Raw genomic sequence first — 16,518 nt, 5'->3', positions numbered from 1 at the left:
GGAACCTTATCAAACGCCTTACTGAAATCCATATACACCACATCCACTGCTTTACCCTCATCCACCTGTTTGGTCACCTTCTCGAAAAACTCAATAAGGAAAGTGAGGCACGACCTACCCTTCACAAAACCGTGCTGACTATCGCTAATGAACTTATTCTTTTCTAGATGATTATAAATCCTGTCTCTTATAACCTTTTCCAACATTTTACCCACAACCGAAGTAAGGCTCACAGGTGTTATTATTACCAGGGCTGTCTCTACTCCCCTTCTTGAACAAGGGGACAACATTTGCTATCCTCCAGTCTTCCGGCACTATTCCTGTCGACAATGACGACATAAAGATCAAGGACAAAGGCTCTGCAATCTCCTCCCTAGCTTCCCAGAGAATCCTAGGATAAATCCCATCTGGCCCAGGGGACTTATCTATTTTCACACTTTCCAAAATTGCTAACACCTCCTCCTTGTGAACCTCAATCCCATCTAGCCTAGTAGCCTGAATCTCAGTATTCTCCTCAACAACATTTTGTTTCTCTACTGTAAATACTGACGAAAAATATTCATTTAACGCTTCCCCTATCTCCTCTGATTCCACACACAACTTCCCACTACTATCCTTGATTGGCCCTAACCTATCTCTAGTCATTCTTTTATTCCTGATATACCTATAGAAAGCCTTAGGGTTTTCCCTGATCCTATCCGCCAATGACTTCTCGTGTCCTCTCCTTGCTCTTCTTAGCTCTCCCTTTAGATCCTTCCTGGCTAGCTTGTAACTCTCAAGCGCCCTAACTGAGCCTTCACGTCTCATCCTAACATAAGCCTTCTTCTTCCTCTTGACAAGCTCTTCAACTTCTTTAGTAAACCACGGCTCCCTCGCTCAACAACTTCCTCCCTGCCTGACAGGTACATACTTATCAAGGACACGCAGTAGCTGCTCCTTGAATAAGCTCCACATTTCGATTGTTCCCATCCCCTGCAGTTTCCTTCCCCAACCTACGCATCCTAAATCTTGCCTAATCGCATCATAATTTCCTTTCCCCCAGCTATAATTCTTGCCTTGCGGTATATACCTGTCCCTGCCCATCGCTAAGGTAAACCTAACCGAATTGTGATCACTATCACCAAAGTGCTCACCTACATCTAAATCTAACACCTGGCCAGGTTCATTACCCAGTACCAAATCCAATGTGGCATCGCCCCTGGTTGGCCTGTCTACATACTGTGTCAGAAAACCCTCCTGCACACACTGGACAAAAGCTGACACATCTAAAGTACTCGAACTATAGTATTTCCATTTTTGGGAAAAAAAACATACTGAGCCCCAGGCTGATGACGAGCCTCTGGTGTCAACAGCACAGGGCATGCTGGAGTTGCAGAGAGGGGTAAGGCAACATCTGGCAGAGATGCTAGAGGCAATGCTCAGCCATGAGCGGATGGTGGAAAAGTCCATCCATGCCATGAATGCTGCCATGTCTCAGACACCAGGCTTCCTCCATCCAGAGGTTGGCAACCTTCATGGAGAGCCAGATTTCACGGAACTCCTGCAGTGATGTCCTGGGACTGAGATGATTGAGCTCCAACAACCACAACCATCTTCCTTTGTGCTCGGTATGACTCCAACCAGCGGATTCCCACTGACTTCAGTTTTACTCTGGCTCCTCGATGTCACACTCGGTCAAACGACCTGCATATCATTGCCTTGGCCTGAGCTCTGTGCAGCACTGGCAAGGCAAGAGAAGGACAAGGCGCCTGGAGTCTTCTCCAGCTCCTCATCCTTCTCTGGTGAGCAGGGAAGTTCAAGTGAGCCTTGAAAGGGAGGTGGAGAGGCTGACCTCCATAGCTGGGGGCTCCCCTCAGGGTGCTCTGAGTGTGGATACCAGCTCCTCAGCTCCCCCACCAGTAAGTCGAGTTCCAGCAGCCACAACGCCTGAGTAGAGTCCTGCACCAATGCAGGAAACCCTCAGGCAGCCGGGGCCCTCCAGGCCTCAGGCTGCCAGGTGCGGCCGTCAGAAGTCATCACAGGCCAAGAGACAGCCTGACCAGCAACCTAGCTCTAACTCAGCTGCTAGCGATGGGTTCACACCTCCTAGACGCACTCGTAAACATATAAAGAAAATCACATAGAAACACTATGGGGTTCATGGGTGTTTGAAATTTGAAATGTGCTGCATCATATAGAGTTCTTTTGTTCAAGCATTAACGTACATTTATAAAACTTATTATTCTATCATGCATTAATTGTGAGCTGCTGACTTCCCCCTTCGTGGAATGCCAATATGGGCACAGCCCTCATTTGAATATGATTTCCCATAGGCACTAGCGCATGGTTCAGCTGGATGCCAGGCATGGAACACAAATAGAAAGGAAGCTCCAGACTGCATGCACTGAGCTGAGTCTTCATTATTTTTTCTCTGAGTGGCCATCAGGGTGGCTGGAAACGGGTAAGTATGAGATAGTTTCTTGCCTCCTTGGCCTGTTGCTCAAGCTGTCTGGCTTCCGGTGCAAGGGCTTCAATATCCAGTGCCACTTGCTCATCTCTCTCTTCCATGTCCTCCTTGTCGGTGAAGGAGTCTCGCTCAATCATGTCATTGTCTTGCAAGGCCACCCTCCTCTGCAGTGCCGGATTGTGCAGAGCACAGCAGACCACAACAATATGCAAAATCCTTGCTGGGGCATACTGTAGGGCTCCACTGGATCGATCTAGGCAATGGCTGTCTTGAACAGGGCATTGGTCACCTTCTTGATGTAACAGTAGTGGGTTGCTGCTTGGAAGACCCATACACGTTCACAGTGGATCCTTGGAATGATTCGGACGTGTAAAAGTTTAGCACCACTGTGATCTTCAGGGCCACTGGCATCGGGTGACCCCTGAATCCCATGCAACCCGTCCTGCAGCAGGGTGCATAAGTCGGTAGCAGCCTCCCAGGAGAGGCATAATCTTCGCTGACATTGCCGCTTGGACATTTGGAGGTAGCTGATTCGGGTCCAGTAATCTCTCTGGTGCAGGTGGGCCCTTCTTGGCATGGCTGGCTGCTGCTCCCTCCATCGGAAGCACCGCATAACGCCATGGGGGTCCAAAAAGACAGGGTATGAGACCCATGCCAGGTGACCAGTGGGCTTCCAGAGTGCTGTTGATGCAGAGACAGCCCTGCCTTGACAGCTGAGCTTTTGGTACTTTTCCCAGCAGAATCCCTGATGGCCCTCAGTGCCCACCCTTGCTGATAGCTGACCCTCTTATCCAGCAGTATGGGCAACTAAACATCTCACTCAACAGTTTGGTCACCCGATACAGCCACCCAACCCAAGCTCCCCTCTTGCAGAGCACTCAAGACCCCATCCCCCTTGCAGAGCACTTGAGAGCCCGACCTCACTTGCAGATGAATTGTGATGAATTAGACGCAAATGTATTAAAAGTAAGTGCTCTACAATTTAAATTACATTTCCATCGTATTCCGATGCAATACCGCCTTGGTGCTTTCCCGCCACTGACTAAATACGGAACCAACGTCACAATGCCGGATTCCGTGCGGATGCTTCTGACACATTTCTTTGTCTCCCCATGCCAGCACTCCTGCTCCAAATGACCACATTAAATTCAGCCCACACAAGGGAGAAGGGAATAGAAGATTATTCTAATAGAGTTGGTTGAGGAAGGAGGGGAGAAGGCTCAAGTGGAACACAAACGCTGGCATAGACAGGTTGGCTGAAAGGCTTGTTTCTGTGCTGCATATTCTATGTAATTCTATGTAATATCACCTCTTGATGTCAAATTCTGATTGATAATCACACCTGTGAATCATCATCAGATGTTTTCCTATGTTACAGGCACTTTTTAAATGCAAGTTGTTTTTCTCTAACTTTTCACCTTCAACTTGAAATGTTTTTTAACTCCTTATGAACTGAGACTGAATTAAAGGAGCCAATGCGAAGTGAAAACAGGACAAAATGCTTCATTTTGTCTTTCCAGGACCTCAGACTTGTGGAACTCCTTTGTCCCTGTCAATCTTTCCTTCCACCTACAATCTACAGGCATTTAAGTTCTGCTAATTAGCTTACACCGTCTCACCACTGGAAGGAACAGGTTCAGTTTTACAGCATACTGCTCAATTTTAAAGGGACAAGTTCAGTTAGACACAGACATAGAAAATAGGAGTAGGAGTAGGCCATTCGGCCCTTCGAGCCTGCTCCGCCATTCATTATGATCATGGCTGATCATCCAACTCAGTAGCCTGTTCCCGCTTTCGCCCCATATCCTTTGATCCCTTTAGATCCAAGAGCTATATCTAACTCCTTCTTGAAAACATACAATGTTTTGGCCTCAACTGCTTTCTGTGGTAGCGAATTCCACAGGCTCACCACTCTCTGGATGAAGAAATTTCTCCTCATCTCAGTTTTACAGCAAATGGCTCAATTTTAAAGAGACAGGTTCAGTTTTACAGTGACTGCCTTAGTTTCGTAGGGGCTGGCTCAGCTTTATGTTGACTGGTTCTATTTTACAGGGACTGGTGCAGTTTTATTGGGTTTTGTTCATCTTTGCACAAATCAGTTCAGTTTTACACAAACTGGTTCAGTTTTATGGGCTGGTTCAGTTTATAAGCTCATGACTAATAAAGAGGCTCTTCCAATAACGCTTTTGCTCAATGACAACATTTGTTAAGAAATAACTTGCAGGTTTAACAAGAATTTTTACAAGTGTACCTGGTGGTCCTGAGTTTCCTTTGTCCCCTTTAGGACCTTGATCCCCTTTTGGCCCTTGACAATGCATGCAGACACAGTAAGATGGGACCATATCTGTGCTGAAAGGATACTCTTGGTCTGGAAGGGGGCACATGTTGTACTCAACAAGTGGATCAGGAAGTCCGCGGTTCAATGGTTGCACAGTTTCATTTTGAGAGGTACCTTCTGCAATTGTGAGCAGAGCTAGCACTGCAATTACATTCAGCATTCTTACTCTCACTCCCAAACCTGTGGAGGGGAACATTCAAAATTAAACTTATTTATACGACAAGTGATGGGGCATCAATCCATATCAAGTTATAATGTATATGGTACAGGTTGTTTCCCAGTAAACACTGTAGTGCTCGCCAGGTGACATGATACCTCCTACTGAAAGGGGAGAAAGTCAAAATGGCTTCTTCCTCTTGCCCATTTAATATCCTGTATATACCAACTTCTATCCATCCGTTTATGTAGGATCTACATGCTACTCAATGGAATAACAATGTGAGTTCATCTACAAGGTTGCTACTAAGTCAATGAGCAGTTTTGTCTGAAGGAAGCACATAACCAAGATGGGGCTTCACCACTGGGAAGAGAGACTTCCTTTTATATAATGCCTTATAATAATTCTCAGAAGCATCCTATACAATAGTGGCTTTTGAAATGCAATAACTTTTTTTGGAGGCAAATGCAGCACAAAGCCAGGTGCCACAAACAGCAAATGAGATAAATATCCAGTTGATCTGGCTTTGGTGGTGCTGGTTGAGGGAGGAAAGTTGGCCAGAACATCCAGAGAACTCTCTGCCCTTCTTCATATTGTGCCATGAGATAGTTTACATGACCTGAACAGGCATCAGTATAGAACCTTCATTTGAAAGAAGGCACCTCTGACAATGTAGCACTTCTCAGTATTGCACTGAAAGGGCAACCAGAATTCTGCCCTAGAGTAGGATGTGAACCCATAAGCTTCTGATTCAGACTTAGGAATGCTACCAACTGAGACAAGGAAAGGTTACAAAATAAAGATGGCAAACAGCTGCCTAATTGCCTCCTATCTCTTCCAATCTTCTATATATCAGAGGGTAGTACCTAAAGAGGGATGCAAACATAAAGTTAAACAACTGAGGGAAGAGAAGCGTATGTGTTTAAGTCATTCCATAGCAACACTTGTTCATTGTTCTTTCACTAACATCAGAGGAAGAGTTACCAAGCAGACAATACAAAACAGAATGTAATTCCAATGCTACTACAAATAAAGAACAGAGCAAATCTTCCATTGGGTTTAAATTTGCAGCTAAGGGAATTTAAGAACTACTCTCAGGTCCTTTCTCTGAATTCCTTGGCTTTGGTTTGTTATCAGGAGAATTGAAAATCTGCTCAGTCACTGGCTATACTCAACTTTTAATTAAAAACAAAATCCTCACTGATGTCCCCCATCTCCCACGGCGCTCACTTTTCCAAATACATCAGTCAGTTTCTGCTACCTCATCCAAGTGCCCAAGTTTGATGTGAAGTCCCAGATAGCGAATGCCATCAGGTCATTCACTGTAGAGGCATTGCAGCTGGTGCCATCTCAGTCCAGCTGGCGATACCTTGTTTCAATTGGTCAAATCTCAGTCCAGCTGGTGACATCTTGGTCCAGCGGGTCAAATCTCAGTACAGCTGATGCCATCCCAATTGCTTTTACTAATCAAATGATCTTTATTCTTTATAAATACAGATGTTTAGTTTTAAAAATTTACAGGACTATAACAGTAAACTGGATGTTAAAGTTACCCTTAGTGTTTTAATTGTTTGTTTCAGGCCTTCTTTAAAGGCTCCTATTGTATGACTAGCTCTTTATAGATAGTGAGACTTGTCAATTTTACTAGCTCTTCTCTAGTTCAGTAATATTTATCACAGTAAAATGTTGAGATTAGGGATTTGTTGCAAAGCTGTTGTATTTTACTTCAAAATTGTGCCCAGGACTGTCCAAAAACACTGATTTGTGATAATTCTGGGCAGGGAGTCAATAATTTGCAAGAACTTTAACATTAGTTTCAGTAATTCACAGATGATGTCCAAACATCCGAAAGGGCTGGGTTTGAAGCTTAAGCAGCTAGTATTTAGTAACACTGATGCCAACACAGGTTCCACTGCATACTCTGACAGACTTTTCTACCATCAGCATGCTTGCAATCCCTCAAGTAACCACCATATGAGTATTTACAGTGGATCATCCCCAATAGCTGATGCCAAAAGGTGAATGTCCCAAAGCTTCAGCAAATTAAACAGGGAAGAATGATTACTAAGATCTGAAATAGCACATAGATCATGATGCAGGAATTATATCAAGCAATATATCAAAGTGCAGATAGCAAGACAAATTATTTACACCCACATCAATTATAGCCTTGTGTTATTAAATTTTTGCCTTATAGTCATACCTAGCAAAACAACAGCAGCATGAAGAATGCAACACATTCAACATTCCTCAGTCTGTAGGTGTGTTTTTTAATCTGAAGCATCCTCACCTGTTGAGGTGCAGATCCCCTGAACTTGAAGTTTCTGCTGGATCTAACAGTTTGTGCAGTGCTTGGTTTTATAGACCCTTTCTCCCAGGTGAACATCACAAATTAGTCATTGTTTCCATGTACATTATTCAGCATGACCTAGATTCGACAATAAGATAGAATAAGGGTATTTTTGGGACCTTTATTTGAGGAAGTAAGATGATGCTTTATAATCATATTCATTGGGTTCATATTTCCACCATTACTCCATATTCTTTCACCTGAAGCTAGAGAATATATTGTGAAAAATTAAATATCTGATATGGTCATTTATTCTGTTTGGTAAATACACAGGGGGTTAGATTACTAGCTATTAAGCTTTGCATTAACCACTTTCTGGCTATAGCCCTGTAAAATGCAATTTGCCCACAGGGGATCCTTTCACCCATTTTTTACCAATCCAACTATTGATTTGGTCACATACAGATACACAACAGGAGCTGCTTTATTCAAGAAGTTGATAATTATAATAAACTTGTAAAATGTGATTACATTTTATATAATTTCCTCCATGACATGACTCCTCACTGTGGTGTAACATGAATACAAGTCTGAATGAATGGATGGTAACCTCAGATATTAGAGAAATTTATAACACAACACTAGGGGGGAGTCTGTGTGTGTGTGGAAAGGACGGGGGCAGTTGGACACTTTTGGAGGCAACCTCACACAAACAGTGGTACCATCATCCAACAATTGCAGTATAGTCGCAGTCATTTATCATTGGTGGCACATTAAGAGGAGAAATAAGAAAAAGCATTATGAAATAAGGCCATTGGCCTATATACTACCTTGTTGCAAATCCAACCACATCTGCCGAATGTGCCAAGCACGGATCCCATGCAACAGAACAGGCAAATCTGGCTTAAAAACAAAAAATTCTGGAAATACTCAGCAGGTCTGTCAGCATCTGTGGAAAGTTGAACATAAATAGCATTTCAGGTCAGTGAGTTGTCACCAGAAATTGGAGTGATTTCTTCCTATCTCAACTCTTTTTTTCTCCTCTTGTCTGGATTCTTCCTAACTACATCTGTAAGTCTTCCGGCGCCCTCTGCCACTTTAAACAGTTTCCAGTTTCTGGGCCCTAACCATCTGCTTTTCACCATGGACGTCCAATCACTCTATACCTCCAACCCCCACCAGGATGGTCTGAGGGCTCTCCGCTTCTTCCTTGAATGGAGGCTCAATCAATCCCCATCCACCATCACCCTCCTCTGCCTGGCTGAACTTGTTCTCACATTGAACAACTCACTTCCTCCAAATAAAAGGTGTTGCTATGGGAACCTATACGGGTCCTAACTATGTCAGCCTTTCCGTGGGAAATGTGGAATATTCTTTGTTCCAGTCCTACTCAGATCCTCTCTCTGAAGTCTTTTTCAGTAGATTGAAAACTGTATCGGTGCCATTTCCTGCTCTCAACCTGAATTGGAAAATCTCATCAATTTTGCTTCCAATCTCCACCATTCCCTTGTCTTCACATGGTCCATCTCTGACTCTTGCCTTCCTTTCCTCAACTTCTATATCTCCATTTCTACGGATAGGCGATCGACCAATGTTCACTATAGGCCCACTAATTCTCAAAGCTACCTTGACTTCACTTCCTCACATCACGCTTCTTATAAGGACTCTATTTCATTCTCCCAGTTTCTCCTTCTCTGTTACATCAGCTCTGATGATGCAACTTTCCAAAACAGTGCTTCTGATACGTCTTCCTTTTTCCTCAATCAAGCATTCCCCCCACAGTGGTTGACAGGGCCTTCGACCATGTCTGTCCCACTTTCCGCACTTGTGCTCTCACCCTTTCCACCCCCTCAGAATCAAGGTAGGGTTCTCCTTGTCCTTACCTTACCACACTACCCCACACCTCCCCCGACCAGCCTCTGCATTCAAGGGATCAACCTCCACTATTTCTGTCACCTCCATCATGAAATACATCCTCCCCTCTCTTTTCAGCTTCCGAAGGAACCATTCCGTCCGCGGCACCCGATCCGCACCTTAAACTCCTCACCTTCCCAAGGTACCTTCTAATGCAAGTGCAGGAGAGGCACTGGAGGTGGCAGCAGCTTTGACAGTAGCTGAGGTGCGGAGCGAACCTACAGCTGGGAAGTCAATTTCAGAGTAAGTTAAAAGTTAATTCCCTTTTGTTTTCGGAGGACCAGGGGACTGCTGGGTAAGAAAAAACTATATATTTGGGTGGTGGCTGTACCCGAGGCACATGTAGTGTCTCCCACCCACCCTCCTCCTATAACCAAAAAAAAGGACTCTGGTGTGTTGATAAGGTAAGCTTTTTATTTAAGAAGTTCTGTCCGTTGGATTGCTAACCTAACAAGTTCTAACTTTTTTTTTTGGTTTTTCAGTAGATTTGTTGGGAATTTAGAATAGTGGGAATGGAAGTTAAGGCAGTTGTATGTTCCTCCTGCAGAATGTGGGAGGTAAGGGTCGCCAAGAGTGTCCCTGCTGACTGCATCTGCGGGAAGTGCACCCAACTCCAGCTCCTCGAGAACCGCGGAGTTCTGGATGAACTTCGGATCATTCAGGAGGCGGAGGGGGTTATTGAGAGGAGTTATGGGGAGGTAGTCACACCTCAGGTAAAAGAAGTAGGTAGATGGGTTACCGTCAGGGGAAGGAGAGGGAACCAGCAGGCCGTGCAGGGATCCCCTGTGGCCGTTTCCCTCAACAACAGGTATACCGTTTTGGATACTGTTGCGGGGGACGACTTACCAGGGGTAAGCAATGGAGTACAGGTATCTGGCACAGAGTCTGTCCCTGTTGCTCAGAAGGGAAGGGGGAAGAGGAGCAGAGCATTAGTCATTGGGGACTCCATAGTAGGGGAACAGACAGGAGGTTCTGTGGGAACGAGAGAGACTCACGGTTGGTGTGTTGCCTCCCAGGTGCCAGGGTTCGTGTGTCTCGGATTGTGTTTTTGGGATCCTTAGGGGGGAGGGGGAGCAGCCCCAAGTCGTGGTCCACATAGGCACCAACGACAGAGGTAGGAAGAGAGATGGGGATTGAAGACAGAAATTCAGGGAGCTAGGGTGGAAGCTTAGAGCGAGAACAAACAGAGTTGTTATCTCTGGGTTGTTGCCCGTGCCACGTGATAGCGAAGCGAGGAATAGGGAGAGAGAGGAGTTGAACACGTGGCTGCAGGGATGGTGCAGGAGGGAGGGTTTTGGTTTCCTGGATTATTGGGGCTCTTTCTGGGGTAGGTGGGACCTCTACAAACAGGATGGTCTTCACCTGAACCAGAGGGGTACCAATATCCTGCGGGGGAGATTTGCTAGTGCTCTTCGGAGGGGTTTAAACAAATTCAGCAGGGGAATGGGAACCTAAATTGTAGTGCCAGTGTACAGGATGTTGAGAGTAGTGAGGTCAGGGATAAGGTTACAAGGACGCAAGAGGGCACTGGCAAGCAAGAACCTGCTGTAAAGTGTGTCTACTTCAACGCCAGGAGCATCCGGAATAAGGTGGGTGAGCTTGCAGCATGGGTTGGTACCTGGGATCTCGATGTAGTGGCCATTTCGGAGACATGGGTAGAGCAGGGGCAGGAGTGGATGTTGCAGGTTCCGGGATTTAGATGTTTTAGTAAGAACAGAGAAGATGGTAAAAGAGGGGGGGTTGTGGCATTGTTAATCAAGGAGAGTATTACAGCGACAGAAAGGACATTTGAGGACTCGTCTACTGAGGTAGTATGGGCCGAGGTTAGAAACAGGAGAGGTGAAGTCACCCTGTTGGGAGTCTTTTATAGACCTCCGAATAGTTCCAGAGATGTAGAGGAAAGGATAGCGAAGATGATTCTCGACAGGGGCGAGAGTAACAGGGTAGTTGTTATGGGGGACTTTAACTTTCCAAATATTGACTGGAAATACTATAGTTCGAGTACTTTAGATGGGTCAGCTTTTGTCCAGTGTGTGCAGGAGGGTTTTCTGACACAGTATGTAGACAGGCCAACCAGGGGCGATGCCACATTGGATTTGGTACTGGGTAATGAACCTGGCCAGGTGTTAGATTTAGATGTAGGTGAGCACTTTGGTGATAGTGATCACAATTCGGTTAGGTTTACCTTAGCGATGGGCAGGGACAGGTATATACCGCAAGGCAAGAATTATAGCTGGGGGAAAGGAAATTATGATGCGATTAGGCAAGATTTAGGATGCGCAGGTTGGGGAAGGAAACTGCAGGGGATGGGAACAATCGAAATGTGGAGCTTATTCAAGGAGCAGCTACTGCGTGTCCTTGATAAGTATGTACCTGTCAGGCAGGGAGGAAGTTGTTGAGCGAGGGAGCCGTGGTTTACTAAAGAAGTTGAAGAGCTTGTCAAGAGGAAGAAGAAGGCTTATGTTAGGATGAGACGTGAAGGCTCAGTTAGGGCGCTTGAGAGTTACAAGCTAGCCAGGAAGGATCTAAAGGGAGAGCTAAGAAGAGCAAGGAGAGGACACGAGAAGTCATTGGCGGATAGGATCAGGGAAAATCCTAAGGCTTTCTATAGGTATATCAGGAATAAAAGAATGACTAGAGATAGGTTAGGGCCAATCAAGGATAGTAGTGGGAAGTTGTGTGTGGAATCAGAGGAGATAGGGGAAGCGTTAAATGAATATTTTTCGTCAGTATTTACAGTAGAGAAACAAAATGTTGTTGAGGAGAATACTGAGATTCAGGCTACTAGGCTAGATGGGATTGAGGTTCACAAGGAGGAGGTGTTAGCAATTTTGGAAAGTGTGAAAATAGATAAGTCCCCTGGGCCAGATGGGATTTATCCTAGGATTCTCTGGGAAGCTAGGGAGGAGATTGCAGAGCCTTTGTCCTTGATCTTTATGTCGTCATTGTCGACAGGAATAGTGCCGGAAGACTGGAGGATAGCAAATGTTGTCCCCTTGTTCAAGAAGGGGATTAGAGACAGCCCTGGTAATAATAACACCTGTGAGCCTTACTTCGGTTGTGGGTAAAATGTTGGAAAAGGTTATAAGAGACAGGATTTATAATCATCTAGAAAAGAATAAGTTCATTAGCGATAGTCAGCACGGTTTTGTGAAGGGTAGGTCGTGCCTCACAAACCTTATTGAGTTTTTCGAGAAGGTGACCAAACAGGTGGATGAGGGTAAAGCAGTGGATGTGGTGTATATGGATTTCAGTAAGGCGTTTGATAAGGTTCCCCACGGTAGGCTATTGCAGAAAATACGGAAGTATGGGGTTGAAGGTGATTTAGAGCTTTGGATCAGAAATTGGCTAGCTGAAAGAAGACAGAGGGTGGTGATTGATGGCAAATGTTCATCCTGGAGTTTAGTTACTAGTGGTATATCGCCAGGATCTGCTTTGGGGCCACTGCTGTTTGTCATTTTTATAAATGACCTGGAAGAGGGTGTAGAAGGGTGGGTTAGTAAATTTGCAGATGACACTAAGGTCGGTGGAGTTGTGGATAGTGCCGAAGGATGTCGTAGGGTACAGAGGGACATAGATAGGCTGCAGAGCTGGGCTGAGAGATGGCAAATGGAGTTTAATGCGGAAAAGTGCGAGGTGATTCACTTTGGAAGGAGTAACAGGAATGCAGAGTACTTGGCTAATGGGAAGATTCTTGGTAGTGTAGATGAACAGAGAGATCTTGGTGTCCAGGTACATAAATCCCTGAAGGTTGCTACCCAGGTTAATAGGGCTGTTAAGAAGGCATATGGTGTGTTAGCTTTTATTAGTAGGGGGATCGAGTTTCGGAGCCACGAGGTCATGCTGCAGCTGTACAAAACTCTGGTGAGACCGCACCTGGAGTATTGCGTGCAGTTCTGGTCACCGCATTATAGGAAGGATGTGGAAGCTATGGAAAGGGTGCAGAGGAGATTTACTAGGATGTTGCCTGGTATGGAGGGAAGGTCTTACGAGGAAAGGCTGAGGGACTTGAGGTTGTTTTCGTTGGAGAGAAGGAGGAGGAGAGGTGACTTAATAGAGACATATAAGATAATCAGAGGGTTAGATAGGGTGGATAGTGAGAGTCTTTTTCCTCGGATGGTGATGGCAAACATGAGGGGACATAGCTTTAAGTTGAGGGGTGATAGATATAGGACAGATGTCAGAGGTAGTTTCTTTACTCAGAGTAGTAGGGGCGTGGAACGCCCTGCCTGCAGCAGTAGTAGACTCGCCAACTTTAAGGGCATTTAAGTGGTCATTGGATAGACATATGGATGAAAATGGAATAGTGTAGGTCAGATGGTTTCACAGGTCGGCGCAACATCGAAGGCCGAAGGGCCTGTACTGCGCTGTAATATTCTAATAAAAAAAAACACTTACCCTTGTACCTCCTCCCTTCTCAATGTCCAAGGCCCCAAACAATCCTTCCAGGTGAAACAGCAATTTCCACGTATGTCTTTCAATTTAATATACTGCATTCGTTGCTCACAGTGTGGTCTCCTCTACACTGGGGAGCCCGAATGCAGATTGGTTGACTGTTTTGTGGAACATCGCCATCTCGTCCACAAGCCTGATCCTGACCATCTGATCGCCTGTCATTTCAATTCTTCACTCCACTCACATTTCTGTTCTCAGCCTCCTGCACTGTTCCAATGAATATCAACCTAAGCTTGAAGAATAGCACCTAATTTTTCGACTATATGCTTTACAGCCTTCTCAACACTAATTTCAAACATTTCAAATTATAACCTCTGTGCCTTTTTTTGGACGGCAGCTATTGGTGGTGATTCTGCTTGCCCATTTACACCTACTCTAGAAACACCTTTTGTGGCTTTACTTGTGGCATTACTATCTCTTTTTGTCTTGCACTATGATCCCTTTGGTCATTTAATTTCCCCTGCCTTCACTCGATCACAGACCTTCCCCCTTTACCTGCCTTGCTTAATACTATTACATCTCTAAGCATTCCCAAGATATTTCCAGCATTTTCTGTTTTTAGTTCATATTTCCAACATCCGCAGTATTTTGCTCTTCTATTAGTCAGATCTGGTGGTTGGTTTGACTAATCCAAAACTCTGCTGCCCGTGTTTTAACTCACACCAAACCCTGTTCACCTAACACCCCTGTGCTCGCTGTCCTACATTGGCTCCTGGCCAAGCAAGGTCTTAATTTTAAAATTCTCATTCTTGTTTTCAAATCCCTCCATGGCCTTGCTCCTCCCCATCTCTGTAATCTCCTCCAGCCCTACAACCCTCTGAGATATTTGCACTCCTCAAATTCTGTCCTCTTGAGCATCCCTGATTTGAATCACTCCATCACTGGTGACCACGCCTTCAGTTGCTTAGGTCCTAAGCTCTGGATTTCCCTCCCTACACCTCTCCACCTCTTTACCACACTTTCCTGCTTTAAGACACTCTTAAAACCTACCTCTTTGACTAAGCTTTTGGTCATCTAACCTAATATCTCCTTACGTGTCTTGGTGTCATATTTTGTTTTACAATGCTCCTGTGAAGCACCTTGGGATGTTTTATTATGTTAAGAGTGCTATATAAATATAAGTTGTCATTGATTCTTGCCAAATGTAATTTGAATGTGTAAACCATTCATTGACTAATATTACCAATTGTAGGGTTATTTTTTCTGACATCTCTTGGAACTCACACATCTCCTCCATCAATAAAACTGATTCCAACAAGCTCAGTTTCCTTTCACATAAAACACTCCTTCCCCTCAGCAAGTTTTAACTTTTTATAAAGTCTGTCCAAGACTTGAAATCCTGCATCTGTATCTGGGGAGGCTCTGCTTACCACACTTCTACACTGTCAGACAGGATACAAGGAAATGCTTCTCCCTGTTTGGCACCCTTTCTCACCTCTAAGCCACTGATTGATCTATCAGTTCCAAGATCATATTCCGTCAATAAGGATAGCCTTTGCCTGCTTCTACAACTGGCAGTTTAGAAATGGGTGGTGCAGAAGAGTCTCAGACAGAAAAGTTTGAGCACATGCAGTGCAGTAGACTGACCTAATAGGATAAACACATTAAATACAGCAGTTAAAGAAATAACTTGCATTTATATAGCGCCTTTCACAATTTCAAGATGTCCCAAAGCACTCAATTAATTACTTTAATGTATTTACTGTTGCAATGTAGAAAACACAGCATCCAATGTGCTCAACAGCAATGACATGATAATTTTTTTTTTGGTTGGTATAAAAACAGAAAATGCTGGAAATACTTGGAACTATGATGTTGTTGCTATTACAGAGACTCTTGGAACTATGATGTTGTTGCTATTACAGAGACTTGGTTGAGGGAAGGACAGGATTGGCAGCTAAATGTTCCGGGATTTAGAATCTTCAGGCGGGATAGAGGGGGATGTAAAAGCGGTGGGGGAGTTGCATGACTGGTTAAGGAGAATATCACAACTGTACTGCGGGAGGACACCTCGGAGGGTCATGCAGCGAGGCAAAATGGGTGGAGCTCAGGAATAGGAAGGGTGCAGTCACGATGTTGGGGGTTTACTACAGGCCTCACAACAGCCAGCGGGAGGTAGAGGAGCAGATATGTAGACAGATTTTGGAAAGATGTAAAGGTAACAGGGTTGTAGTGGTGGGTGATTTTAACTTCCCCAATATTGACTGGGACTCACTTAGTGCTAGGGGCTTGGATGGGGCAGAATTTGTAAGGAGCATCCAGGAGGGCTTCTTGAAACAATATGTAGATAGTCCAACTAGGGACGGGGCCATACTGGACCTGGTATTGGGGAATGAGCCCGGCCAGCTGGTCGAAGTTTCAGTAGGGGAGCATTTCGGGAACAGTGACCATAATTCCATAAGTTTTAAGGTACTTGTGTATAAGGATAACAGTAGTCCTCGGGTGAAGGTGCTAAATTGGGGGAAGGCTAATTATAATAATATTAGGCAGGAACTGAAGAATTTAGATAGGGGGCGGCTGTTTGAGGGTAAATCAACATCTGACATGTGGGAGTCTTTCAAACGTCAGTTGATTAGAATCCAGGACCGGCATGTTCCTGTGAGGAAGAAGGATAAGTTTGGCAAGTTTCGGGAACCTTGGATAACGCGGGATATTGTGAGCCCAGTCAAAAAGAAAAAGGAAGCATTTGTAAGGGCTGGAAGCCCTTGAGGAATATAAAGACAGTAGGAAGGAACTTAAGCAAGGAGTCAGGAGGGTTAAAAGGGATCATGAAAAGTCATTGGCAAACAGGATTAAGGAAAATCACAAGGCTTTTTATATGTATATAAAGAGCAAGAGGGTAACCAGGGAAAGAATTGGCCCACTCAAGGACAGAGGAGGGAATCTATGTGTGGAGCCAGAGGAAATGGACGAGGTAC

The 16,518-nt window shown here is 44.8% G+C and overlaps 1 protein-coding gene across 5 annotated transcripts in view; it reads right to left on the bottom strand.

Annotated features, from left to right (window-relative positions):
* LOC137374833 (inner ear-specific collagen) overlaps positions 1 to 16,518 on the bottom strand; it is a 142,278-nt gene that overhangs the window by 14,302 nt on the left and 111,458 nt on the right. For 2 of the 5 annotated variants that reach the window (XM_068041373.1, XM_068041372.1), the window contains 2 exons: positions 7,232 to 7,369; positions 4,698 to 4,964 (listed from right to left, as the gene is read on the bottom strand). In XM_068041373.1, the coding sequence (XP_067897474.1) occupies positions 4,698 to 4,944 (247 nt within the window). In that variant the 5' untranslated portion in view covers positions 4,945 to 4,964; positions 7,232 to 7,369. Of the gene's footprint in view, positions 1 to 4,697; positions 4,965 to 7,231; positions 7,370 to 15,035; positions 15,188 to 16,518 lie in introns of all 5 variants that reach the window. The other 3 variants (XM_068041374.1, XM_068041376.1, XM_068041375.1) reach the window with 3 other exon arrangements.

The sequence above is a fragment of the Heterodontus francisci genome, chromosome 11 (assembly GCF_036365525.1).
Source record: "Heterodontus francisci isolate sHetFra1 chromosome 11, sHetFra1.hap1, whole genome shotgun sequence".
NCBI classification, from domain to species: domain Eukaryota; kingdom Metazoa; phylum Chordata; class Chondrichthyes; order Heterodontiformes; family Heterodontidae; genus Heterodontus; species Heterodontus francisci.
The sequence above is the reverse complement of the archived record's forward strand: the minus strand, read 5'-3'. Positions and strand labels throughout refer to the sequence as shown.